This window comes from Anser brachyrhynchus, assembly GCF_964034855.1.
Source record: "Anser brachyrhynchus genome assembly, chromosome: Z".
Classification (NCBI taxonomy): domain Eukaryota; kingdom Metazoa; phylum Chordata; class Aves; order Anseriformes; family Anatidae; genus Anser; species Anser brachyrhynchus.
The window spans coordinates 44,063,295-44,091,216 of NC_137697.1; the positions used below are offsets into that span (position 1 = coordinate 44,063,295).

Genomic DNA, 27,922 nt, shown 5'->3' on the forward strand with positions numbered 1-27,922 from the left:
AAACTGCAATAAATGTGTAGAAACACAGCTTAAAAGCTCTGAAGAAGCTTAACGTACATCCCTTGGGAGTTTGGCTATCAATCAGGCACAAGTTTTAAATGTATGCGTATGTACATATAAATGTGTATTCCTGCACAAACAGATTTACAACGTAGAGCTCACGTAGTAGTTAAGGCCATGCGTACTTCCTCTGCATTGCAGCCTTGTATAAACATACCTTATTTCTTTAGTACATCTGCTTTCATCCCAGGAGTAGGAAATAAAGGAGCTCATTTACACATGCCATACCCAGAAAGGGCACCATGAACACACTCCTTTCTAACACCAGCAAATGAGTCATCCTTCAGATGTTAACTTGCTCTTGACTAGTTGTTAAATAAATAAATAAAGGCTAGGTTCACAAATGCAATTTAATGCAATCTTGAAAATATGAAATCAGAGTTTCAAATGTAGAAAAAGAAAAAGGAAAAAGGAAGAGGAAGAGGAAGAGGAAAAAGCACCAAAGGCACAAAATGATAATCCTATTTGAAAAATATTAAAATGAATGCTGCAAGTTTCTAAATCATGTTTCACCCCAATCTGAAAATTTAAGAAAAAAGTCTGTTCTGTTTTGTAAGTAAGTGTTTAGTCGTCAATATTCTAACTGCTTAGTTAAACTAGCACATTCCAGAAGAGACTTATTTTAGACTTTTTCTGACTTTTTTTTTTTTTTTAACATTCAAAAGGGTTAATGTACCAAACTCCAAGCAATGTGGAAAATGACTGTGGAAAATGTGACTCCAAAGCACTCCGTTAAAATAAATGAAAAGGTAACCTTCACCTTCATAGGTTTGTTTCAAGACTAAATTATACATAAAACAGCACTCACAAAGTCTGTGTCAGTTACCAGGCTTCTTATCCTCCTCCAGAATTTTCTGAAATTATACATCTAGTTTAAGATGTTCTTTGTTTCCTGAAGTATAGGTATGTTTTAAAAGAATTCTCAAAAGAAGGACAAAAATCTTTTCTAAATGTAATACCTAGAAAGCCAAGAATACTCAGGTGGAACTATACAATCATTTGTTGTCCGGTTTCAAATATGTACTGAAGAGTAACTAACCTGTGGACTAACCCTGAGCTTAAAACATAAGCCAGTACTGGACAGATGAAATAAACTCTTCAAAGCTCAGCAGTTCTAGCTACACTCTAAATTAATACATGCATTTTAAAAATATTTAATGTTACACAAAGAAATAAAATACATAAATAAAAACAAACATATTAGAGCAGCATATAAGAAAATGACTTAAAATATACCTTCTCATAAAAAAAAAATGAAAATAGGTGGAAAACCAGTTTGGTAATGATAACCACAGAATGAATAAACACCTAAAATGATCCAGCTACACTTTATGCCTATTTGTCTACTCGTAGAGAACTCCCAAGAAACATACAAAAATGGAAAAGTGTCTTATAAGCTTATTCTTCTAAAAAAAGACCCATATCCTATTTTTATGTCTAATGAAATACCACAGTAGCTATATTTAATTAGTGCTTATTTCAAATACTTTTTTATGGAAACATTAGGGGATTTTGTTTCTTTGTTTGTTTAGCTCTTCTATTTTACAACTTCCAGTTTCTTTCTTTCTGAGCATTTTCTATTTTAGCAGAATCTTAGTATTCTGAGTTTATCAAAGGATGTAAAGTTGGAATCAACTCATCAACTCTGGGAGAAGGGAGAGAGCAGGAGCAGAGAGACTCTTACTATCATAGCCTGTAAAGACAGGCTTTGCTCACACACACTTTGCTCAACTCCATACTCTTTGCCTGTTAAGTCTGCAACATGCTACTCATCTCCAAAAAGGTTCAAGTAATACAGTCAAACAAAACACTCTGTCAAAGTATGACTAATAAACTTGATCAAACTTGTAAGTGTGGAAGGGAAGTTTATATTTCAGAGCACCAAGGAAGTAACAAGATTTTGAAAACAAAGAAAATTCTAGGAACACCTTTAGGAAATGCTGCTTTCCATGTGTTTTGGTTTATTTGATTTTAAGGTAAAAGGTAGAAAATAATTTCAGGGAAAACGTAAACATGTCAGGGTTTCCCAGTGCTTTGTTTCATGGATTCACTTACAGCACTGAATATACTCTTGATGCTAAACCATGCAAGTTCTTCACCTGCAAGCCTGTTTTTAAAAATCATGCTTATTCCTTGCATAATGTGACAGGCACTGTCAAAAGGGTTGATGTGATGGTTTCAAATGAGATGACTGTTACAATAGCTGTGTCACAATTGCATCGTCTCACATTGAACACTATTTTTAAACACACTAAAAGCTAGCCTTCCGCACTAGACTTTTATGGAGATATCACTCCAAATATTCCAATTGCACAGAAGTTTGGAGAACACATTTCCAATAAAACAAGAACAAACATGAGAAAAAGTTGAATATATTTAGGTTTAAATTTCTGTGTAGGGTGAGAGATGATTCACAATACCCATATACACAACTAAAGACAATTTGTAATCATTTTGGAACTTTTCCTCATTTTTTTTCATCGTGTTTGTCTGTGGAATGCTTTGGTAATTCAAAAAGGGTAATTCAAAAAAATTTGAAAAAAAATCAAATTCTTATTCTTTAAGAGGAAAACCTTTAAAATGTACAAACATTCAAAACAGACTAGAAAGCTGTTAGCTAGCCCACATAGTCCCGCATATAAACACCTGCTGGCATCTTAGAGGAAACCATGTTACAAGGAAGGCACCCACAGAGTTTTCACATCATGTACATTAAACCACACAAAGAAGTCCGCTAGCACCTTGGAAACTCAGCACTGGGAGTCAGAAATACACAGGTGTCAACTCAAAAAAAAAGCTGAACAGTATTTCCTATCGGGGCACAGCCAGAAAGACGGGACATCCAATATGCAAACAATCCGGAAACCTATGAACAGCAAACTCTTCACCAGGCTGAGAAGAAGCCCCCTCAGCACTTGGCTCTGTAGCTCACATGACCTCCACCACTGAAGAAGCCACAGCTGTGGCCTTGTTTGTGCCAGCACACACCTCTGTGCAGGCTGTGGGTGACACCATCTGAATCCTTCACAACAGAGATACCAGGATCTCCAATTCTTGCTGTCCTACTGATCCACATGGGTGAACACTGAAGACCCCCAATAAGTTTAAGTACAAGGCACAACTGGTTTCTCATCCTGAACCTTCCCAACTGCCAGCCAAGATGACCCTGCAGAATGATGTGGGGCAACAGAGGAATGACCCAATGTCAGCACTATGATTACTGCAATAGCGTATACATTTAACGACTTTCATATCATTTGGTATCATGTACACACAGCAACTTTGTACGTATGGAACGGTATGGATACGAATAATAAATGATATGGATAATGATATGGAATGGTATGGAAATACAACTCCCTTTTCCAACCAGGTGAGAATCATATTAAAGTTATCAAGTTTGATAACTACCATTAACATTGCTGTAATGAGATAGCTTTTAACAAATAGTTAAGAGAGCAGATACACAATTCTGTATCAGTAATTGGCCATTTATGCAAATAGTTTTGAGGCCTCTGTGATCATCCTGTTCCTCTCCTCATACCCTCAGAGATGCTGCTACAATCTTAATGATCCACTGTTTCATGAATTGTTATTCAAGGATCACTGATATCTCATTCTACACTTTTTTTTAACACGATCATTGCATTTATGTTACTACTAAATGTAGCTGCCCAAAACCAAAGTGTATGTACGGGTACTGCTGCTTCAAGATCGAGCATGCCAGTACCCAAATGGCCAAACACCATCTTATCTCCACCAAAGGCAAATATACCTCTAATGCCTATGTTTGGTGTAGTGTTCAACTCAAAGTTTGGCCGTGAGGTAAAGTACTTTCAGAGGAAGCAGAAGATGGCTTGTAAGGGTTCCAGAACCTCAGGAGACAGTCACAGTGCCAGTTGCACTGTAAAGGGAACCTTTCTGAGCAAGCAATTTGATCTAAATAGACATTTTCACAGGGTTATTGTTGTAAATACTGGGAATCAACAACAAATAGGATATTAAAGAACTGTTTTATTCAAAAAAAATGTCGAACTACTGAGACTATTCTTTCTATGGTTTTCACAGTACTTTGTAGAAAGAAAAAGACCACAGGAAAATGCAAACAGCCATTAATGTGGGCTGCTTGTATGTACAGTCAAAGTAAAATTTTTTTTTTCAAGTATCAAAGCATGCATTACTGAAAGATTTAAAGTATAAGGGACGTTTTCTATGAATGTAGATTTAATGCATGTTTCTCCTGCAGAAAGGGGAAAAGACTACAAAAAGAAAAGCCTTACAAAATTAGCATTACATTAAGTGTACCAACTATGTTGATGAATGGTCTTTAAATCTGTTTCTGTTGCATTTGTCATTTTTCAGTTTCTGAAAAAAATCCTTCTGCTTTGCTGATAGCCAGAATTTAAACGCTGACAATGTTTGATTTTTGCTAGAATTGTTACAGCCACCTAATTTATGACTTGTATTTTAGTTTGTCCTTTTGTGGAAGTACACTATTTAATCTTTTATACACTTAGGTTACAAATTACAAAACCATCTTTTGAAACCAGAAACGTCATATAAATAAAAAGGAAAGTGGGAGGAAAAAGCAACCAGCCTTTTTTTTTTTTCCCCAAATAACCAAGAGTCAAGGCCCTCCTAAAATGCAAAGCAAGAAACACAATCTCAGGTTTTTAACTATATTTTTGTTTTCCAATGAATAAAACAAGTATGAGTCACTAACACCAAGCTAGCCTCTTCATTCACAGAAAAGCATTTCTAGGCTTCAGAATTAGCGGAGGAGAGATGCTCGATTGAAATATGGACTCTTTAATCTCTATTATTATTGATTTGAGGAAGCAAAAGTTGTTAACACATGAAAAAACAGCACAGAGGCTTTTTAGAGAAGCATTTTACACCCTATTATATTACAACCTATTCGCTAAAGGTGTAATAAACCTTGCATTACCAAAACTGTAGAATCAGTTAAGAAACACAACAAAACAAAGACAGGTTTTGTGCAGAAAGCAGGAGGGAAATGACCTGTGCACAGCACAAAGCCCCCACCAGGCTGTTGGGCACTGCTCTGCAGCTAGGCCTTAGTTGAGCTTTTGCTCTTGGCCAGCTGCATGGAAGCTGCTACCAAGACAGGCAGCCTGTTACTGGCCTCCCTGGTCACTCCCCTGCACCACCACCCCTTTGTTCCTCCATCAGGCAGGGGGTTGGGCAGATCACCCCCCGGCCCTGCCCACCACGGGCCCACATAGCAGAGTGGCGCGGAGAAGGATGGCCACTGAGGGCAGCCATCATCCCTCAGGCCCAGCCACTGATAACACTGACTGGGGGCATCTGCTGAATCATAGCCCCAGGGCTGGCTTGTGCCTCCTCCACTCCACACAAGCGCCTGAGAAACCCTGTTATTAGATTAATTTCCGAGCAATCTGATGACTAAAGTGGAAGAGCCTGATCAGGAGAGAGAGCGAGATGGATCACCTCAGCCATAAGACGTGGCACAAGTGAAACCATGCCTCAGCCACAGCTTCCAGATGAGCACAGTGAAGATTAAGCTCTAGAAAATTACTCTCAGAGCAAGAGTGGATTTGTGGGTTGCAAGTGTGGGTTTCTACACCTCTTCTTTTCCTGTTCATTCAGATGGAAAAAATATTCTTAAAACAAAACAAAAATAAAGTTGTAGCCCTCTCCTTGTCACCCAGTATAAGCATATAAACTAGCATACGCATACAAGCAAGCACACCATGCTTGCTATATCTCTACACAAAAAAAAAGAACTAAGCCTGAGAGGCAGCCAGGCTAACCTATACCACCACAGCCACCTGTCAAAGATCAAGCACCTCAGGTTTTCTCAGGAGTTCTTCAATTTCTTTTATCCTCCCCAAAAAGAGATTTTTGGTTTCTTGGGAAAGAAATCTAGTAACAAAATGATGCTGCAAAGATTTAACTTTTCTACAATTTTTCTATTTCTGTGAATCTAAATTGAACTGTTTCCAGTTTATATCAGTCTTCATGCAAGACCCAAAACCCTCCTGAAAGCAGTGATGGTCAGAAAAATCTTGCAGTTCAGCAGGTCTCAGTTTAATACTTCAGTACAACAAGAGGACTTCGAGACTAATTTAGAACTGGTTATGCAGAATGCCCAAGCCACAGTCTTTGGTTTTGCACATACACCTATAAAAATAATTCCTCTTCTAGCACCGAAATAGTGTGGATGATCTTAGGCAGTGATGGAAAAGAACAAAGTGAGAGTTTCAATAACCTAGGGAAAAAGTAAAACCCCATCACAGTCTAATTTAACAACTTGCAATTCTGCAATCAGTTCAGACCACACTAAGCAACCAGCTTCACAACACATGGGGATGAAACTATGCCCAAGCATGAACTGAACCTGTGGACCCTTTGGTTTATCAGAATATCCAGAGCTTTTCTGAAACCAAAATATTACATTTGCAGCTCTGCATCAAAGCAAAAATAAAATTTGTTCCAAAAGACTCTTGCAAAATATATGTCTAAAATAACTTGATATTCCAAGTTTTTTATATATGAAGTGTAGATATTTTAAAACAGCAGTCTTAAGTAAATCAGTAAAGTGGCCTGCAATACTTTTGGTCTGTTCCATATCATCTCTAAACTGATACAGACAGGAATCACCCATTTTTCCTGCCTCAAAATAGCTAGGCTTGGGCTGCTCTCTCTCTCCAGCATACCCTACTTCACTCAGATTTAATACTAGGATAGCACTCTAAGCAGCTTTGTGTTAATCATCTGCATCTTCTGGAGGATCTGTTGCACAGGCAACAAGGTTAGAGATTCTTCTAACAGACAAAAATACTAGACAGAAATGAGAAGCTGCTATTAAAAAGTCTAAAACCTTCGTTTACTTTTGCTTTACCATTCTTCATTATATAGACATAGGGTCCTCAGGAGCAACTGACAGTCAAGACTGGTGTCACTCTACTCCAGATCCCATAAAAACACATGGTCCTGTTCCATTAAGTTTGAACTTTCAGGCTCCAATCTTACCGTGAAAAGCTGAGGTTCCGGGGAGTCCTATAACTCAAGTCTCCAAAAGAGAAAAAAGCAGACTTGTTTTTTTGCTCTGTCTATCACACTTCGTCTCTATCTCACTTACACTCAATTCCCGGAACAAAAATTTCCTAATGTTCAACTTCAAAATAAATTACAACCATGGTGACAATGTTATCTTTTTTGTTTTCTTCCCCAAAATTCCTCCCAAGAAGACAAAACAGGAAAAAATAAACAGAACAAAAAATTTCCGAAATAATCCTGTCATGTAGAATCATATTTCTGCTACTGATACAGATCAGCAGGCATCGAATGCCTGTAAGGATTTTTAAATGACCTTATACAGACAAAGCACAAACATATCAGAATGTAAGATTAAGCTACCAATGTAGCACACTGTTTGAAAGTCTGGTTAAGAACTGCTAGCCGAACATCGATTCCCATCTGCACAATTAATACCTTCCCAGCTCTAATAGTGCAACTGGTGTATTTTTTTTTACATTCTAACTTACAATAGTTGTTGAAGTAGTCTCTAGAAACACCCTTCTATAGTGGAATAAGGGATAAGATTTCCACACCCAAAAACTGCACCAAGTACTAACTATTCAAGATTTATTGTTCATTCACTATTCATGCACTGCAGCCTACCAAACCCATTTTTAAATGGCCACCTTTTCCCAGGCCTTTCAGAAAAAAACCACTAACGCACAAAACCAATTATTTTTCCTGTCTTTTTGTCTTTAATAGCACATAACCTCTTTCAGTGGCCCATTTAAATGATTTTCCTGCTTAATGAGGTAATGCCACAAGGGCAAGCATACATTAATATTAAAGAACCAGTCAAAACAACCAAAATTGTATTCATCATATTAGCTATCACCCTTCACCCTTTCTGTCAGTTGCACACACAGTCTATTTTTATCTACAAAGATAGTCTTGCTATTAACCACAATATTTTCAGTAAAATAAGCCTGAATTTTAGTCATGGCATTGCAAACAAACTTTTCTGGAACTGCAACACATTTTTATTACTTCAGAAAATGCTGCTACTGAATGAAGTCATTTGTTCTAAAAACGACTTCAGCATAGTAAGATTTGTTACACTGTGTGTGTCTGTAATAAATTTAAACACTGTTCCTACAGTAAGTAAAATACTGTTGAAATTATATCATAGACACGGGCAGTGTAACAAATTTTGTATCTGTACAAGAGAAAAAATAGCCACATTTCTGCTTTTGCCCATAAGGAACTCTATTCAAATGCATCTGAATAATTAAGAAAATACAGGCAATTCCTCTTCAAATACCACAACATATTTTACAAACCTGTGGTGCAGAAGAAAAAGATATGCCACATGCTTATACAAAAATAATTTTTAAAGGGCTCCAACCTTTACAGCATACATCTAATATGGCAGCATCCTGCCAAGGATTGTATATAGAAACCCTAAAGGTAGTAATGCTTTAGCAACTTATAGCATAGCAATACTTACAACATGGCTGCTCACAGATACAAGCTACAGTAACTGTCATCAAATGAAAACTGAAAAATACAAGTAGAAATAAATATGTTTGCAGCAACATGCTGTGAATGTTTTCCTATCTTTTTTCCTTGCAGTCTGCAGTTTACATTCTGATGTATGCATTAAAGCATAATTTTGGTGGAAGGAGATGGCAGATAGAGGTACTTAGGTTGCAAGATGCAAAACCCTGTAAACAAACACCACCTTGCAACAAATACTGTTACTTACCTCATATGACCAAACACATTGTGTTCCTCCAAACCTTCGGACACACCTTCCCACCTCCACATCCTCGTGAGTGGTGTACATCTCCCTAAGGCATTCACCTATGTGTGGCACCATCCTCCTGAGGACCTCTCGGCTGAAGATCATTCCTGGCCCTCCCATGCAGAAATTCTCTCCAGGCTCAAGCCCCAGTTTTCCGAGTTCTTCAATGTTACCCAGACCAGTCTGTCCCAAGTACAGAGGTTTACTGCTGTTCAACGAGCGAAGAAACTCCTCCAATTTTTCACCTGAGAAAGATAAAAGATTACTGTTATTTCTGTCTATACTACCAGCCATCTGTTTTCCTCTATCTCAAAATGTTGTTTTTTTTAACGCGAGAGGCACTTCAGACTATCACAGGAAACGACTTCCAATGCAGTATTCCATGCCTAATTGAAAATATCCTTGAACAAGATTACATTTCTCAGACTTTGTTGTTTAAATTAATATCCCCAATTAATATTTCAATGGTATTTTCATTCAGCCTAAAGAGAGAATATGATCAAAACCTTGTCCTGTTCAACCAATACTGATGGAAAACAGTCCCCTGCTTGTTTAAAACTCCCTAAAGCTCAACAATTTGTCAATATAGTTCTAGGTTGAGGAGGACAGTGAGGGGAAGTGTCAGGTTCATTTAATATGATTGATTTTTGTAAAGACAAGAACAAACCTAAATTAAGTAGCATAAGGTTGATACAGAATAATTTCCTGTACTTCCTCTAGGATCCTGGTGAAAATCAGGCACTTTCTGAACTATGCCTAGTGCTACGTTGTTTACACACTTTTCCTTTACACAGCTTACCTATTTTTGCAAGAAACTGTGATTTAATATTTACTTGAAATTCAGAGTTGATGGATTGGTTAGCTTGGAGCCAATTAAAGAGAGGTTTTCTACAACTTGGAAAAGAGCCCCAAGAAAACGGTGACACCTTTTACTTCTTCAACCAAACACATGTACATGTGTGTGTGTAGTTCACAGATGAGTGACAGCTGATGAACAAGCAGTCTATTAAATGATTCAGACAAACCAAGAGACAACCAGGCAAGTGTGCAGTTACCTCAAGTTAACTTTCAACAGTTTGTACGATGTCTGTAACCTAGGCTTATGCTTACAGCCTGTTTTTTTGTTGTTTTGTTGTTGTTTTTTTGTTGTTTGTTTGTTTTTTAACCTAAGAACAGTACATTTCACAAGTAACAGCGATTTTACTCTTATTACCAGAACGCAGCCTTTTTCCTTGCAGCAGCAAACACACACCAAAAGGAAGCTGGTTTCAGAACATCCTTCCTAGCGCTGCTACAGAACCCTGACGGCGTCAGGGCCGACGCTTCGCGGCCGCGAAGCACACCCCCAGCTTTACAAGTCGCCGTTCAGGGGCTGTGCCGGCTCAGCTACGGTGCCAGCGATCCAGCCGAGAACTTTTACGAGCGCTGATTTCCGCGGGGCACCAAACCGGAGCCTTCGGGACGAGCCCGGCTCCCGGCGGCGCCGCGCCGAGGGGACGGGAAAGGACGCGACGCGACGGGACCCACGGCGGAGCATCCCCGAGGATCCCACGCCCGGAGCACCCGGATCCCACGCCCACGGGGGACCGCGCACCGCCTCCCCGGGGCTCCCCCGCCTTCCTCCCTCCCTCCCTGTGTCCCTCCGGCCGTCGGGGCGCCCGCGGTCACCTTTGATGTAGACGTCGTCGTCCGCCCGCATGAACCACTCGTACTTGTCCAGGTAGTGGTCGTGCATGTACTTGATCATCATGAAGGACTTCTTCTGCGGCGGGTACGAGTCGTCCACACCGGGCAGGGCGACGACGGGCAGCGGGGGCAGCCCGGGGGGCGCGGCGGAGCCCTGGCTGGAGAAAAACTCCACGCGGCCCGGCACCGAGGGCGCCCACGTCCTCTGGGCCGCCACCGCCCGGCTGCCCAGGTACTTCTGGGCCGTCATCACCCCCACGTAGAGGAAGTTGCGGGGCTTGGCGCAGCCCCCCGCGCCCCCCCAGTCCCCGCTGCCGTTGTGGCTGCCACCGGGCCGGCCGCTCCGCTTCTCGCCGCCTTCCTCCTCCTCCTCCGGTTCCCCTTCCCCGCCGGCGGCGGGGCTGGACACCGTACCCTCCTCCGCCCAGGGGCTGCTCCTCACGCCCGTGCCGCCCAGCACCGCCGCAGCCGCTTGCTGCCCGCCCGCCGCCGCGGCGCCCCCGGCCGCCCCCGGCCCCGCCGAGCGCCCGTAGTAGGAGCAGAGGCTGGCGCCGCGCCTCTTCTTCTCGCTCATCTCGGCCACCCTGGGGGCGATGAGCCAGGAGGCGGCGGTGAAGCCCAGCACCAGCCCCAGCACCACGCTCAGCCAGGGTCTCCGGGACCGCGCTGCCATGGCGCGGCCGGGGCGGCGTCCCCCCGCCGCGTCCCGACGGAGGCGACCCCCGGCCCCGGCCGGCGGCTCCCGGCGCTGCTCCCTTGCCCCGCCGCGGCGGCCCGGGCGGCCGCGCTGCTCCCGAGGCAAACTTCTCCGGGCGGGCGGGCGGAGCACTAGCGGCGGCCCCTCGGCTCCGCTGGCACCTTGTCACCGCCGCGGCTGGTCCCTCCCCGCCCCTCCCACCGCTCTGCCTCCTCCACACGGCGGCGGCGGCGGCGGCGGCCCCGGCCCCCGCTCCTCGCCGCTCCGCCGCCTTCCTCCGCGGCTTCCGAGCGCCTCACCCCGGAGGGCGCCGCCGCCGCCGACGGTCCCCGCGCCGCGCCGCGCCGGGGAAGTCGCGGCCGCCGCCGCCGCTCCGGAAGGAAGCGATTTTTTTTTTTGGATGCCGCTGGCGGCTCACCCGCGCCGACGCCCCGACGCCCGGCTCGGCCCCGCCGGCCCCCGGCGCCCCCCTACGGCCGCGGGGCGCTGGGGGACAGGGGCGGACCCCGAGGGGCGGCGGGGGGACGCTGGGGCTCCTCGGCCGCCCCGCTGCGCCTCGACCGTGGGCGGCCGCGGGACCGTCCCGTCCCGTCCCGTCGCGGTGTGTCACCGGCAGGGTGGTCCCGGCTGGGCAGATGGAGGGGGCCGTCCTCTGCCCCTGCTCCCCGGCACTGAGCAGCTGGTAACTTTGCGGCCAAGGACGGCCGTCTTCCCCGAGCGCATCTTTTTTTTTCCCTTATTGCCGCGGCCCGGGAATGTGATCGCGAACTCCAAGATGCTGGGGCAGATCCGCATCCTGCGGGCCCCCCCGGCCTCGGGGTGACTGCGCTGTCCGCAGGGTGCCAGCCGGGTAGCCTACACAGACAGCAGCAGTTCCGGTCTTTTAAGATCTCTCTCCGATCTCCTGTGTCTATATTCAGCCCTAATGTAATTGTGCGAGATCCATAAAGGTAAATGGTTCCTAGCACCCAAATTGCCATTTCACTGAAATTAATCCAGGTTACTGAAGCATGTGTTTAATCGTTTGCCAGCAAAATCACCCATTTTTGTAGTTCTCTAAGCCTATGGCTGTCTATTACTTAACCTTTTATTAACTCTCACATGTGAATGCCAGGGTGAGAGGAGGGGGATGGATGCTGGTGTTGTGTGGTGCTAGCAAAAGTGATGAAACAGTAGTGAAAGAAAAAGATTTGAGCCTTTTTCCAAATAGACAGAAATTACTTTGTACACGTAACAGAAAAAATGAAGCCCGATGAGCGTAGTCCTTAGCTATGAAGAAGTCACAGAAGTAATTTTCATTTTCTTCCTGGAAAATGCAGTGAATGAACTGTGTGTTCTTTGTGTTTTTGAGATGTGCAAGCATCAGGCGCAGAAAACATACCCTCCAGCTTTCCCAAGGCAGAGCATCCTTTCCAAAGCTGCCCATCGTTCATTTTCTCTCCATGTGTAGGCAGGCTGGAGCATTTACCATGCCAAGCGGCAAGGCTGTGGGTAACAGGCCCACGTATGTGTTCACTCACAGCTGTCACCACTAAAAATGACAGCCCAAGCAACGTGTCCAGGCACAGAAATGCCCCCCGAGCTGTGCTACTTGCAACAAGGTGGCAGATCCTGGGTCTGTCCTACCTGGGCTAGTGACAGGCAGAGAGCTGAGAGAGCAGGCTGCCTGGGTGATCTCTTTTCTCAATGCTCCCTTCCTAGATTTCCCTGTATGTGTTGTATTTTACTTTAATCCACACTTAAAAGCTGAGAAAAGGTGAGGACATTTAACAAATTAAAAGCTGTTAAATGGCAACCAGCCTTGTCGGACTTGGCAATGGTCGTGAATTGATTTCCTGCCTCAGAAAGGCTGTGATAACAGCCGTGAGAGTTGTACTTCATGTACAGCTGTCCTTCAGGAAGCAGTCACCATAGCATTAGAGATTATCAGCATTTCTAGTGTCTCAGCTTTCCATATGAGTCTTCCACTTAAAAATACTATCTCCCACTCCTTTCTACTCCCACACACAACTTTGCTGGGTCCCAGCAAGTCGTACGCAGTACTACTTCCAGCAGTGAGGGCTCCTGTACACCTACACAACCCCATTGCCACAGCCTCCTCAGTTTTCAGACAACTTACTGTTGTGGGCTTGCACAGGTATATGACACTGGGCTACTTCCATTGCTTTCACATATATTGAAATGAATCCTTCAGTCAGTGTCAGCAGTGCTGACTCCTCAGGTCTGACAGCTGGAGAAAGAGAACTTATTTTTGTCAGAAAAAAAAAAAAAAAAGGCTGGCAGACCCGTGGGACCATAAATATTTTAAACACTTCCAAAATGAAACTGAGCTTTAAGGTGTGTGTTTTCAAAACAGGCTATAAAGGAACAGTGTATAAGGGTATTTGGAGCAGAAATATTACAGATGTGTACCTGCACTTATATTTTCAGCTCAATGCTATACCAGTGTTTTAATACACTGCAGGGAAATCTGTTGAAGATTTTTATTTTTCTATATGGACAGACCAAGGCACAGACTGGACTGCTTTTATATGAGCAACTGTGGCATCTAGTGGTTAAAAACAGTCCTGCATCTGTGTACAGGAAAGTGATGAAACCTGAAATGTCTTTCCGATTAAAATAAGTACTGGTTAAAATAATGTGTTAAACCAGATAACATTAATTCATGGCTACGTGTCTTGTTACACTTTATGATACATTTGGTAAGAATGTCATCAACGTCACATTGAATGTCTTCGGAAGCAATAAGACGAGGCTAGGTGATAGCTTCAAAAACTTGAAAGATAGTTTTGCAATAGATATTGGATTGAAAATTAGACAATCTGCCTTCTGTCCACTGTGACATGTACTTCAAATTGTAATCTTGTGGGAGTCTCTCAGCATTTTATTTTTTTTCTCCTGTAAAAAAAGGTAGAAAATGTAATCTCCCATTTCACCCCAGTAGCTTTATAGCCTCTGAATAACTTTTTACACACTTGTCGTTTGTTGAAGGAACTGCAGAAACATGAAGGTGTATTAGTCCTTTGTAATACTTTTAAACTAAGATTATATATATATATATATATAGGAATGAAAGGTCATCAGATACCTCCAGAATCCAGAATTCAATAACACCTTTTTACACTCACTGTATTTTTAAAGTAATTGTGATGACACAGAACCCAGTCATTTTGTCTTCAACAAGTCTGTAGGGATGGTTTACATGTCTGCAGTATCAAAGAGGAGCGGAGATCGTTGTTCCCAAACCTTCTCTCTCATTCGTTAGTAGGAGTCTTAAGACATGTTCTTCTCAGCTGTAAATATAAAGCCATCAGCAATAGATTTCTAGGAATTACCAGAAGGCTTTAAATTCAAAACTGGGCAGAAAATAAAGGAAGATAAGTCTCAGGAACATTCTTGGAAGTTCTCATTCAACTAGTTTTTTGAGATGTCTGTCATGCTTACACTTGAGCTGTAGTTTATAGATTGTACCTATTGTATAAAAAAGCATCTAAAACAAGATAGCCTTAACTTCATTCACAATCTCCTCTCAGCATTCACAGGTGAAAAACACTGACTAAAGCTAACTGCACTTTAAGTGAGGCTGGGGTTGTGAAATGGTATCTTTGGGCACAGTCTTTTATCTCACTAGTCCCATATCCTGTGTCAATAATATAAAGAAAGGATGCTATAAAAGTATGGGTTGGTCTGCTGAAACATACATAGCCCAGGAGGAGATTAGAGCTGAACAGGGAAGAGAAAGCATCTGATTTAATTTCCCCATCAGAAAGAAGCTCACTGAACTGAAGTCTGTTCCAGCTTTATTTAACTCACCCCCAGATACCCTACATACACAAATAAGTCCACTAGAACAGCGGGATTTCTTCCCTGCCTTAGAAATTCGTTGTTAAAACATACAGTATGCCAGCTGTAAAAGAAAACCGAAGAGCAATTGGAAGGAAAAATTAATTTTTCCAGATATATCAGAGCTGTTATTTCAAATAGACCTCCTGAAACTTAACTGTGTTAAATTCTGCTCTAAAGAGAGCTTCATGGAATAGCAAGATTAAATATATACATAAGTATATGTATACATCAAGATATACATCAAGATATCAAGTAGCTGTTATGGCATTTGTCAATAAAGCAGTTCAGCGACATACCAGCTAAGAGGCCATTTACTTGGATAATCAGAGTTATGAGCATCTCAGCTCTCCATATGAATTTGTTTTGTTTGTGTGTGTTTGAACCGAATGAAACCATTGTACACAATCACAGTATGCTCTCCCCAAGACAGAATAAAATCTACCTTAGCATATAATAATTTTTTATTGATATTTTGCAATACTAAGGACAGGTTTAGGGAATTTCAGAGTTGGAAAACAATTTTAGATACCTCTTTTGTATTATTATTAAAAGTATCTTGGTGACATAGTGTGAATTCAAAAAAGCAGTCTGAGGGACGACTTAAATTTATATTGTAACAGCCACTACGGTGAATTCAAAGTCTTCTAAGTTACCAAAGAGTAATGACAATTAATGCCATTTTCAGAACAACAACAAAAAAAAAGCTAGGGAAAAACAAACAAGCAAACAAACAAAAAACACCACAGCCTAATAAAAATAAGGTGACATACTGATCTGCTTGATGGATGAAACAAGAAACTCATGACTAAAATACTCCTTTTTAAAAGGATTGGATTGACACTAATAATCACTAATCAGACAAGTCTGATAATTTTGCAATAGGATCACAGAGTCTTTGAAGCCAAAACAAAGCTTTTTTGACTGCTTGAAATCAATTTTCCACTTTTGTTTTTTAAAATATCATGAGGAAACACTGAATGGCTCCCTGGTAGGTATATGAAATTACAGAAGAATCATAGTGTTTGGCTTTAAGTGAAAGACTATAATATGCCCACCACACAAAATTGTTTACATCAGAGCTAGCACAGCTATCTGCATAAGACAAAGAAATTTCAATGTTCTCATAGAAGACACCTATGAAAACATTAACCTTGAAATTTCCCTTGGGGATTCAGTATTGTTATGGAGTTATATACACATCACTTACAGAGCAGTAGGTGTAATTAACAGCTTTCCTTTAACATTTTTATAAGCACATATTTATTTATTGATACAACTGGGAAATCATCTACAATAATGGTATATAACCTAAGAAACAGTTTTATTGTCTTTATTTTTATCATATTCTATTATGTTCAGGGTGTTTGTGCTCAACTTGATATTGTTACATGGTACTGTCAACATCTGACTCAGAACCATCTGCATTTCTATGTACCGTTTGTTCTTTAAAAAAGTAATTACAGGTTGGATATTAGGAAAAACAATCTTCTCAGAAAGAGTGGTTAGGCATTGGAACGAGTTGCCCAGGGAGGTGGTGGAGTCACCATCCTTGGGGTTTTTAAGGTAAGGTTGGACGTGGTGCTTAGGGACATGGTTTAATGAGTGATAGTGGTTGGTAGAGGGATGGTTGGACCAGATGATTTTAGAGGTCTTTTTGAACCCTAACAATTCCGTGATTCAATGATTCTATGATACAGGTCCAATTTGTTAACCCTCACAGTCATCCTCCTAAATTTGATTAAAGTCTTTTCTATTGATTTTACTGGTCACTGGACCCAGCCAAACCTTGCATAAATACAACCCATTCTTTCAAGACAGATCAGCTCCTTATGTATACTCAGGTATATCTACACACTTACTGTCTTTCTAACATTTCCTTGCACAGCAGTGACAGCTAACGGAGCAGGAGTTCAGTTGCAGTGTTGTGCTCCTTCCCTGTTGTCCACAGGGCCATTTCTGAAGCTTCATTTACTCACCCATGTTCGAAACTGAGATCAGTGAAGTGAAACAGGCATTACTGAAAGCAAAGCCTTTATATCTTCTGGAATTATATATGGTTCTGAAAATCCAGCAGAAACTTGAATTTTAGATTCAAGATGGGTTTGCAGCATCAGCTATTACAAAACTCATCTTTCACTTGTGAAGTGAATATACTTGATCTGAAATTTAATGAAGGACAAAGATGGAATTCCATATTACTGTAATTCATTTTTGGACTAAAGCCAAAATTGAAATAATATTAACTATGGGTTTGGTTGTGAAATACATATTTACAGAAACCCTTTCAAATTCAACATTTGTTACATTTATTTATGAAGAACTGTTATGACACTTGAGTTTACTTTGGCAATTTGTACATAAATTTTATTAAACTTGTAGTATCTTGCTCATATTTCAAACTGTTTATTTCTTCTGTATTTTGTAAAGGCTGTTTTGCCTTGCTCTGTCTTGAAACACAAATAAATGAGACCAAACTGCTCTTTCATGAAGAGGAAGCATCCATACACACCTCCCACCTATAAGTGGGATTCATTAAATGGTCCTATATAGTGGAGAGCAGTATTTACTGTCTTCCTCCCCTGTTGCCAGAATAGGTATAGGTGTATATGGAAGACATAGTCTCAAATGGTTTTAAGGGGTTTGGGAGGCTGTGTATCGTTTCTTCCCAAAGTGGCTGACCTCCATAGGAAATACTCAGTGAAGTTAGGAAAGATGCGTCTTTCCCAGCATCACACTTTTGTGTGCCATTGAGCTGATGTTGATGTCTAGCCTGCAATACAGGTATATTTTGTAACACACCACCTCATAGGCTTTGATCCTGACACCAGATCAGACGTGGCTGAAGAACACAGTGTCCACCATCAAACCATCCTCCCCCTTGAAGCCACAGGATGAGAAAGTATAGAATCACAGAATCATCATAGAATCAGGGAATGTTTAGGTTTGGAAGGGACCCTTAGGTATCATCTAATTCCCCCCCGCACCCCCCCCCCATAGGCAGGGACACCTCCCGCTAGACCAGGATGCCCAAAGACCCATCCAACCTGGACTTGAACACTTCAGGGATGCGGCAACTGCTCTGGGCAACCTGTTCCAGTGCTTCACCAAATTCAAAGTAAAGAATTTCTTCCTAATATCTAATCTAAATCTACTCTGTTAGTTTAGAATTGTTACCCTCTTTCTTATCACTACAAACCCCGCTAAAGAGTCCCTCCCATCTTTCTTGTAGGCCCCCTTTAAGTACTGGAAGGGACCTTACTGCTATAAGGTCTCCCCAGAGCCTTCTCTTTTACATGTTAAGTAACCCCAGCTCTCCCAGGCTCTCTTCATAGAGGTGCTTCAGCCCTCATGGACAACTCATCTGCCAACAGGATTCCCTCACCTGGAAGCAGGTGTGCTCTTTAGAGCCACTGTAGGTGCGCAGTGATAAAGACTGTAGAAGAGTTTTTTCCAAAATCCTTGAAAACCTGGAATTTTCAGGTTTGGAGCTTGTTCTGCAGTCGTGATCCCAAGATTTGTGCTTTGGACTTAACTGAGTGGCTTTGGGCAATGTTCTCAAAAGCATCCCAAGCAGGGGAATCCAGAGAATGTTTCAGGGGAGTTGAAGACCTGTTCATCTCAGTGGATCTACTGGCAGAAGAAATCTGTTTCTTGTAGCTTCTTGCATGTTTCCAATACTAGAGAATGCAGAGATTTTTCCTGTGTTAACGCTTCTGTCACACTTTATGGCCTACTATTCTAGTAGCAGATGTAAGGATTAGGCAGGGTAGACTCTTCCATTCAAAAGAAAGTCAGCAATGTGCTGCTTAGGACAGTTTTGTGCACCAGTCTGGAAAAGAGGTAGCTACGATCATAAACACCACAAGGGAAAAAAATCTCTTTTAAAGACTTTAGCAGAAACATATTGTTCTCAATGTACTCTGAGAACTGACTATAAGTAGAAAGATTAAGAATGAAAGTAAAAATCTTCCTCACTTAGCATAATTTACCTACAATGCTTACAGTAAGAAAAGAATCTATGTAGTTCTCTTAAAAACTTCAAAAAGTGTTCATAAGCCAAAATAGCTCAAAAGCTATTTTACTATAATAACTTCTAACAATTGTTGTAGTAGCAGCACCATTTGATCAACCTGGACATGTGAAGTCTCTTTTTATTCACCTAGGGAAAAAAAAAAAAAAAAAGTAAAATACAAGATTCATGTCTTCTAGAAGTATAGCAGTCATACCCTCTGTACACTGACACCTTGCTGTACAACCGGGAGGCTGAAGCAATCTATGTGAAGGAGATGCACAGCATATAATCTATTGTTGTTGTTGTTGTTTTGTTTTTTTTTTGTGAAAATGGGGACACAACCTGAGATGCAGGTGACAAAAAAACTCTGAAGACTGTTCAAGTCATTTTAAACAAAAAAAAAAAAAAGAAAAACTAAAAATGGCAGAGGAAATTAAAAGAATAATAAAAATTAATAATAACAATAATAATAATAAATAATAATAATAATAATAACTCTAGAATGGAAACAGTAGGGTAGGTACAAAGGTGAGGAGCTATTGCTCCCAGAAGAACTGAATAGTTATCGTCTACTTACACTACAAATTACCTACAAGAAGAGTGACAAGGTTATATATAAACACATTTAGATAACCTCCTCCAAGAATTTGTTCTGCCAAACCATGTGACATTTTCAAACAAAAAAACTAATCAGTTAACATCTGAATCAAAAAAAAATTCTCTATTCATTTCTTTAACCCTGCTAGATGCTTATATTATGGTTCCATTGTGTACGGGATAACTTTTAGTTATCCAGAATGCTTCTCTCTGGATGTGTGTGTTATCCATCTTTTACTGCAATAGCCATTATTGAGTTCTGTGTAACTGTGAAGATTCTTCAAATCTGAATGTTGAGAGATAAGGTATGGCTTGCGACTAAAACAGTTCTCACCAAAACAAACCCTTCTCTTCCTCCCAGTATATTTTTTTTTTCAAGTCCAGCTTTCACAGTGATGGGCAGAAAAAGAAAAGAGTTATTCAACCTGTGTAAAATCATTAAGTCCATAAGACAAGTCAGCTGTGTAAATTAGTCCAATTGTATTCAAGGATTAAGGCACCACACGAGAAAGTATGTCCTATCTTCTGCATAATAATATGGAAAAAAAAAAAAAGACAGATTAGGCTAGTGAACCCATGGCAAGCAGTCTCTATGAAAACTATACAAAATAATGTTGAAAGTTGAAAGCAATAGTTAAGGTTATGTGGTGAAACTTGAATTTCCATTAAAGACACCAGAAAGCTTGTTGATTACAACAAGCCTTGGACTGTGCCTGATGACTAAGTTAGTTTGGTATCTATCTTACCAATGCTTTCTGCGTTTTAATATAAGTAGGCTGTATTACAGCTATGTTGGGAGACTGATTAGACGCTAACTGCTTCATTGGTGGCTGAAGAAAAATACACATGCACAATACAAAGAGTAATTGTGCCACCTTGTGAAGCAGTACCGTGGTTGCAGTCTGATGGTTTCTGGCAGTGTTTCCTTATAATTCAAACCTCCACGTGCCATCATCTTTAGAACAAAGTTATTATTATACGGCTTTATTTTATACATAGTTTACTACAGGGCATTTTCAAATAAGCTATTTTTCTTCTGAAGTACTTCCTGAAAATTCCATTGCAGTTTTGAAAATATTGTATTCTATTTGCTGATTTCCTGCAGTAAGTAGCTGGAGTAAGTTGTGCAAAGAGCGGATCATTCTTGATAGTAGACCTTTTTCTATACTAATTGAATCTTTGGCAATAAATATCAACCAGTTTATATAAAGCACCTTGTCTTGAGAATTTTGAATCCAGAATTCTGAGGGGAAAATAAAATAAATAAATAAATACATACATATTCTACAGACACAGGGTTGTTTTTTGGTTTTGTTTTCCTAAAGGAAAAGTTAAATTGCATACTTAAAGTTTTATAATTAGACTCAAGAAGTTTTATAATTAGACTCAAAATTCTCAAAACAATTTAAGAAACAGTTTTCATATGCTGTTTTTGTGAGTAAAGGTATGTAAGAAACATCAATCATAAACTTAGTTCAGTGAACTTCTATGAGGAAAAAATTGCTCTATTTAAACAATAAATCTTAAAAAATACACAAGGATTTTTACCGTCATTGTTTAATGAAACCTACATTTATCCAAATGAAATCCAACACTTATCCAACAGAGTCATCCAATGTTTCCTTTGTTCCCTTTCATTTGATTAATGAGTAATTTGTTGCACATCTTGGTTATTCAGATACACATGCCAGCCCAAATTCTGCAGAATATATTCTTTTTAGCTAAGAAGTAATCCTAGTGAAACTAGGACATTGGATCCTAAGATCCCAAAAGGAACATCTGCAAAAAGTGCAGATGGTTCATTTTGTGCCTGAAAGTAATAGGATGCTACTAAGTGTTTTTTTTTGTTTGTTTGTTTTGTTTTGTTTTGTTTTTTACAATAGCCATATCATTGGAAAATGTAAGAGGTTCTGCAAGGTAAAAGTGCCAGTGTACATTTAGAAGCACAGATCCCAAACCGCTGGTAAAGGCTTTAAGCCTGTTGTGATTGTGGGAAGAGTATATTTGAAAATATGTCCATTTAAACTTTTTTAAATGGAAAGGTTAATGACTTTCTAAAGCCTAAACAAACTTAATCACAGCTCAGAATACAGTTTATAAATTAATCTTTATACTGAAGAAGTGGTAATAGTAAAGAGAGGAATTATGAAATTCAGTTTTTGTTTTTGTTGTTGTTTTTTCGGATGCATTGATGGCCTCAGAACAGTGGCCACAAGTCTGAGCTCTGGCAAATTTGCATTTAAATATCCAGCTGCTTACAGAGCTACTTATATTTTATGTAAAAATTGCGAGGAATAAATTTGCTTTCTTGGGAAGTTGCCGTTTTCACAACTGTTAAACATCATATAGCAACTCAGAGAGACTATTGAGGATGTAGAATAGTTCAGTTTAGCTTGCAGCCTTGGGTTGAGACGGCATAAAGTTTATGGATTTACCCCAAGTTTCAAAGAGGCATGTCCACATGGACAAGGTCTTAAAACTTCAGTTGATCATCAGGCAAATATGAATAAATACATCTCATGAAAAAATAGGCTTCCATAAGCTCGTATCTTATTTTCTTTTGAACTTTCTTTAACATGGCTGTCTCAGAGAACAGTGGCTCTACAAAACATGAATGAAAAACAAAAGGGCTTTAGACTTCCAAGGTAGTGTAGTCAGTTTTCCTTACCAGTTTCGATGCCTCAATGCCAACAAAAATACTTCCCTCACCCACCCTCCCCAGCCAGCAACAGTTTCAGTTTAAATAAAAGCACAGAACAACACACATGTTTGTTTGTACGTGGAAGTGGGTTAGTCACAAAAGGAAGGAAAACCATGAAGGAAAAATAACATCTGGGTCTTAAAACGTGTGCAGGTGGCCAAACTGGCCTCTTATTTCAAAGGCAGGGAGAGAGCTGCCTGCTTGTCACAGTTAATACAACAAGCCTTATTTTTCCCCTTGCAGGCTGAAACGTTCACAAGCATGCTGAGAAGGAGCAGAGGAGGACCTGCTCCTCACAGGAAGGTGGAAAGACTCCATGGTTGACAGCCACCAGCTTCTTCTGGCTGTCACTGCTCCCACCTGGCACCACGGCTCACCTCGCCCCGCAGCAACCTGCACTGTGCAGGAACACCACCGTACAGGAAAAACAGCTCCTAGCAGACAACTGTAGGCTGCTTTTAATGAATTTTCACTTCATTTCTGCTAAGGAAGTCCCTTGTTCTCCAGGGTATCATGCCCCATAGAGCATTTGGCTCAGCTTTACCCCACTAGCCCTGGTGACAGAGCCTTCAGAACTCCTGCTAAGTGGTATTAAATAGCTCTTAAATCACTCTCTGTGTATTTTTGACTGGCCAGCAACTTGGCACAGAGTAAATCTGAACTGCTTTGCTTCAAGACAGAATGTCGGGGTGTTGTTTTAGACAAAATAGGCAGTGTTTGTGGCCCACAAAGAAAAGAGAGAACTTGCTCTTTATTGTTTTCCTGTTTGCATTTTGATTTTTCAAGTAGGCTAGAAAATTCACATGGCTCCTAATCTTTATGTGTTGTCCTAAGCAAAACTAGCCATTGGCTGAGCAGATGAATTACTTACAGGGCTGTACCAAAAATGTTTTATGTACCAAATATTATATTGTGCCTCACCAGCTCAGCTACAGAAGCTACAGCAGACAGGGGCTGCAAAGGTCTGCTGAGGGGTCTGTGTGCAGGGACAGGAAAGTTCCCCTAGGGCAAGAAGGGTAAATTTATAGTTTTCCTTGATTAACATGACAATCATCTAGAAATAATTCCTCAGAAAAGCTATGCCACCACTTTTATGATGTGAATGTCTTTCCAGACTGTCAAAGGCAGTGAACTGTAGGAGTGATAGTGCAGCCGTAGTCTGGTCACCTGAAAGAAACAGCTGCACAATCCTGCATTAGCAAACGAGCAGCTCATTTTGTCCATGCTGACAACTCTGACTTGGATGCTCATCAAAGTTCACCCTCTGCCATTTTCCTCAATTCTATTGTGTAAAAAGGAAGGGGGGTGGGGGTGGGGGGTGGAGGGAGAGAAGGAGGTCCAGTCAGCGACAACCAACCAAGCCAAACAGCAGAAAAGAATAAGCTTTGTAGGGCTTGTGATACATCTGAGAGCATAACTATGAACTACAGTAAGAAAATATTCAGGGTGGGGAATCCCTTGGATATGGGCAGCAAATAACACTCAATATCATGACCTAAGGAAATTTTTATATAAAACTTAGTGATCTAGTCTATTATTAGTTGTATTTATCTTTATTTCACCGGTAAGAGAAATAAATATAAGCAAGCAAGGAGTATCAGAATTACTTTGCTCTTTTAATATCTATGTTGCTAATCATTATTTCTGCCCTCTTTCATTCAAATAATTGTCACTGTGAATTTCAAAACTGGTCTATATTTATCAGCTAACAATGTTTCTCTTTTAAAAATAATTTAAACAGATTTCAGCAGTTCAGCACCTAGTGCAATCTAAGACAGCATCCAATAAGCCCTGCCCTGTCATTTGTGTCCTTTAGCTGTTGCCACAGTGAGAAAGATAGTACATCTGGTACTTCAATCAGTAAGCACAGCTCACAAATGTTTTTCCTTAGACTAATTGAATATCACATCAAAATCCACACTACTACCCAGAGAGCAGTATTTCTCAAATAGCACAAGGCTTCACAGTCCATTTGCTGGAGAAGAACATTTTCTAGTGGTCAACCTCACTATACTGATGTGAAGGTACTAACTTGAACTCTTCTGCTGCTCTGCTGTGTTTCAGACCATGATTTCCTGAGCACAGGGCAGTGTCACGAACAGATTTTTACACACTTCAATTTAGCAGCAATTTAAGATTTATTGATACTGTCATGGTAAATCACAAGATTAGACTATGATTCTTAACAGCACTCAATCAGCACTTAATCATCAGCCAGTTTAACACAATGATTCAACAGAATTTGCTACAATAGAAACAGTGACTTAGTTAAAGATATGAGAATGACAAGCTTCTCACAAATACGCTTGCTGCACAGTGTTTGGGGTGCATTCTAAACTCAGTCACTCTTGTACTAGATTTTTCCCCCTTTTGGTGAATTACCTTCTCCCTTGTCGGTGTTTGCCTGTACATGAGCTTTGACACTCAAGGAGTCAGCCCTGAGATGCATTCCAGCTCAGGAGAAGATTAAGGGCCACAGCCTGCTACAACCCCTGGACAGCTCAGATAGGCTTTCTCCAGCTGCTGTATGTATAACATGAAGTGATTGGCTTGTAGTCAAACTCAGATTCCTTATCATATTGTTCTTGACCTCCAATGTTATCCATCATTTCCCTATTAAGGATTTCGATGGGTACCTTCTTTAGGGCAGTTCTGTGCTTTGTTCATTGTCATGGCTGTGAGCATCCACCTGGCGCTCTACTGCCGATGAGCTATCCAGTTCACAGAACAGAAACATCAGGGCCTACTGTGGTTCATAAGCCTGAGCAAGACATGTAAAATGAGAGTACTTGCCATACTCTACCCTGTGACTACAATCAATTCACTTTATCTTCACAGAATGGTGTTGCAGTTGCCTCTTGCCTCTGTGGATTAAATATATAGGTTTATGCTTGTATATGGGTGGCTTTAAGAATCATTAGTATGAACTAAAGCACAACAGACAAAGCTTACTCCTTTGTTTTTGCTTGTCCTGTTATATAAACTGAAAAATTAAACAGTGTTGTACACATGAGGGGGGTATTTCAGCAGCACAACTTGTCTAGTCGTCCCCCAAACCCTGATATATAAGGCAATGATTAACAGTAAGCATAATACAATAAGAACTAATAAAATCATGATGGGGCATAGCATCAGCTTCAGCACTCCAGATGCCATAAGAGACCACCAAGCAGGACTTCTCACCATCAATGCCCTCCATCCTTTTTGACTCTCTGCGGTACTTGATGTATTCCTTGACTGTCATGATGGACAGTGGTAAGAGTCTTCTGTCATGCTCTCTGTGCTTGCTGTTGAAGATTCATCAAATCAGGATGATGGAGAAGTCAGTTGCTTCAAGGCAGGTACATACCAATAGGTGTCAGTTGCAGCTCACGATATAACATGTAATCAAAAGACAAATCCTCATGAATAATTATGGATACAGAGAAATTAAAATCACAACCAATGGTCATGGAAAAGTTACACATGCATAGATTAGAGTGATTGGTTATACTATGAACAATATCATCTATTAGCAAATAATCACACAATGTTCACATGCATACACATCTTTTCCTGATATATATGACCATAGTTCTAGGAGTTTTGTTGCTATGTATTTTGAAATGACAGAAAACTTGCTCTGTGCCCAAACAGATATCTTGAATTTTGAGAGTATTACTTTTGCAGATGAAACCTTGTTGTTCCTGCACAATGCACGCATTTGTATCAATTGTCTGCCACTCTTCATTCTTTTGATAGTCCCACATGCTATGCTCTAAGAAATATAGTGTGGTATCATTATGATTTAGTTCTAAGGCAATACTTGGATATATAGTATGTACTGACTGATGCATTACATGTAGTGAGGACAAAGGTAATAATCTTATCACCTTCTAAGCGATAAATAAAAGTCACTAGTTGCCACCACAATTGAAACTCTTTTTCAAACTCTAATGCATTATCCCAAATCACTTCACAAATTTCAGTGGGTAGGGTTCCTCCTTCCCTTTCTCCAATAATGGCTGCTACTATGGACCGTATCCATAACTGCACTTGCATACATCTCAAGGCAAGAGGTATTAGCCATTCTGTGATTTCATACCTTGGTTTGCTCTAAGGACATTTACCATTAATTGATGGTCATTTTCTTCAGTTCATTCCCAATAATACAGAATGTCAGATAGGAGCCATTGGCTTGCTCTTAGGGATAACAAAGATGATTTCAGTGGGTATTCTGACTTGTTTAGGTCAACAGCAGTAGCACAATTTGTTCATTACGAATTTAGCACCTATGCTATTCAATACTCCCAGTCCTGTTCCCAGTGCTCCTAGTCCTGTTTCTACTATTCCAGTGGTGTCTCATTGCATATGCTGGGAATGCTCTAAGGATCGTCCATGTAACCATGCTAACCAGTAGGAGTAGGCTACTCCCAAAAAGGCCGAACACTCTGTTCTAATTATTGACACGTTGATGTGCTGTGTTAGCTCTACTCTTTTTAAAAGCCAATGAGGATTAAAGAAAGCTTACCGTTGTCCTGTATTTTTAAGTATGTAAGGGCCAGTGTCATAAATGTGAGGAGACAATTTAATAGGAGGCCAAGCTGGGGATGGTGGTTGCTTGATATTGGAGACCTAAGTTGGAGCAGGACTTGGGGTCTACCCAAAGGCACATTACTATCTAATGAGGTATGGTAAATTTATACCAACATTCATGTCCAAAAGACCAGATGTGTGTGTGATCAGGAACATATCCATCTCTATTTCCAGCATATTTTACAGTAATGGATGAAGCTGTTGTACATACAGTATAATTTTCAATCCAGCTTCCTATTAAAATTATGTCCTCTTTAATTCCCTTTAAAGATGGAATACACTAGTCCACTGGTCCAAATCCTCTTTCTCTCTGTTTCTTTTTTTTGTTTGTTTTGTTTTGTTTGTTTGTTTGTTTTAAATCCACTCCCATCTAAAAAGAGTAACATAGTAGTGTAGTGCTACTGCAGATAAATTTAGGGATCTGGTGAGGTAGATGTTAGGTGCAAATTCAACAAAATCCACGTAAGCGTGAGCCCATCATACACAACTCCCACACTTTGCATGTGTCCATTTTGAATATAAATTCTAGCCCTACACCACAGTGAGTCTATTGACAAAAATACCAAAATAGGGTGTATTAAGGTAAAATTTTACCAGTGTACAATTTGCTGTATTATGGAATTTTCTGTCTGCTCTCTCGCAAGTTGAAACTGCATGACATACAGCAGTGTTTGTCGGTTTCTGGTGAATAGATCCATTGATCACCCGGCATCCTATTTTTATATCTTCTCCTGGTGTGTCCCAGAGTTGGCGAACTCGATTAATACCTTCCCTATCCCAACTCCATTAGTTTTTTAAATATGTCTTGGTTCCACGTATGACTACGGTCGATATATTTAAATCTTTTAATTTTTGTTTTAGTCCAAAACTCCCAGTGTATTTTACCAATACATACTCACAAGGATCTTGTGCTTGGGTTGTTGTGAGTATATCCACTCC

At 40.6% G+C, this 27,922-nt stretch overlaps 2 protein-coding genes across 2 annotated transcripts in view; one reads left to right on the top strand and one right to left on the bottom strand.

Moving 5' to 3' along the window:
* The window catches only part of CHSY3 (chondroitin sulfate synthase 3), a 177,269-nt gene extending 165,910 nt beyond the window's left edge, over nt 1-11,359 (bottom strand). The window contains exons 1-2 of the mRNA XM_080575122.1: nt 10,538-11,359; nt 8,831-9,114 (exon numbers count right to left, since the gene is read on the bottom strand). Coding sequence (XP_080431248.1) covers nt 8,831-9,114; nt 10,538-11,228 — 975 coding nt within the window. The 5' untranslated portion in view covers nt 11,229-11,359. The remainder of the gene's footprint in view (nt 1-8,830; nt 9,115-10,537) is intronic.
* A 49-nt stretch (nt 11,360-11,408) lies between these two features.
* On the top strand, nt 11,409-23,667 carry LOC308186142 (uncharacterized protein). Its single transcript, XM_080575152.1, has 2 exons — nt 11,409-12,202; nt 22,652-23,667. Exon 1 carries the CDS (start codon nt 11,653-11,655, stop codon nt 12,073-12,075), a length of 423 nt encoding a protein of 140 aa, XP_080431278.1. The 5' UTR covers nt 11,409-11,652; the 3' UTR covers nt 12,076-12,202; nt 22,652-23,667.
* Nucleotides 23,668-27,922: the final 4,255 nt, after the last annotated feature.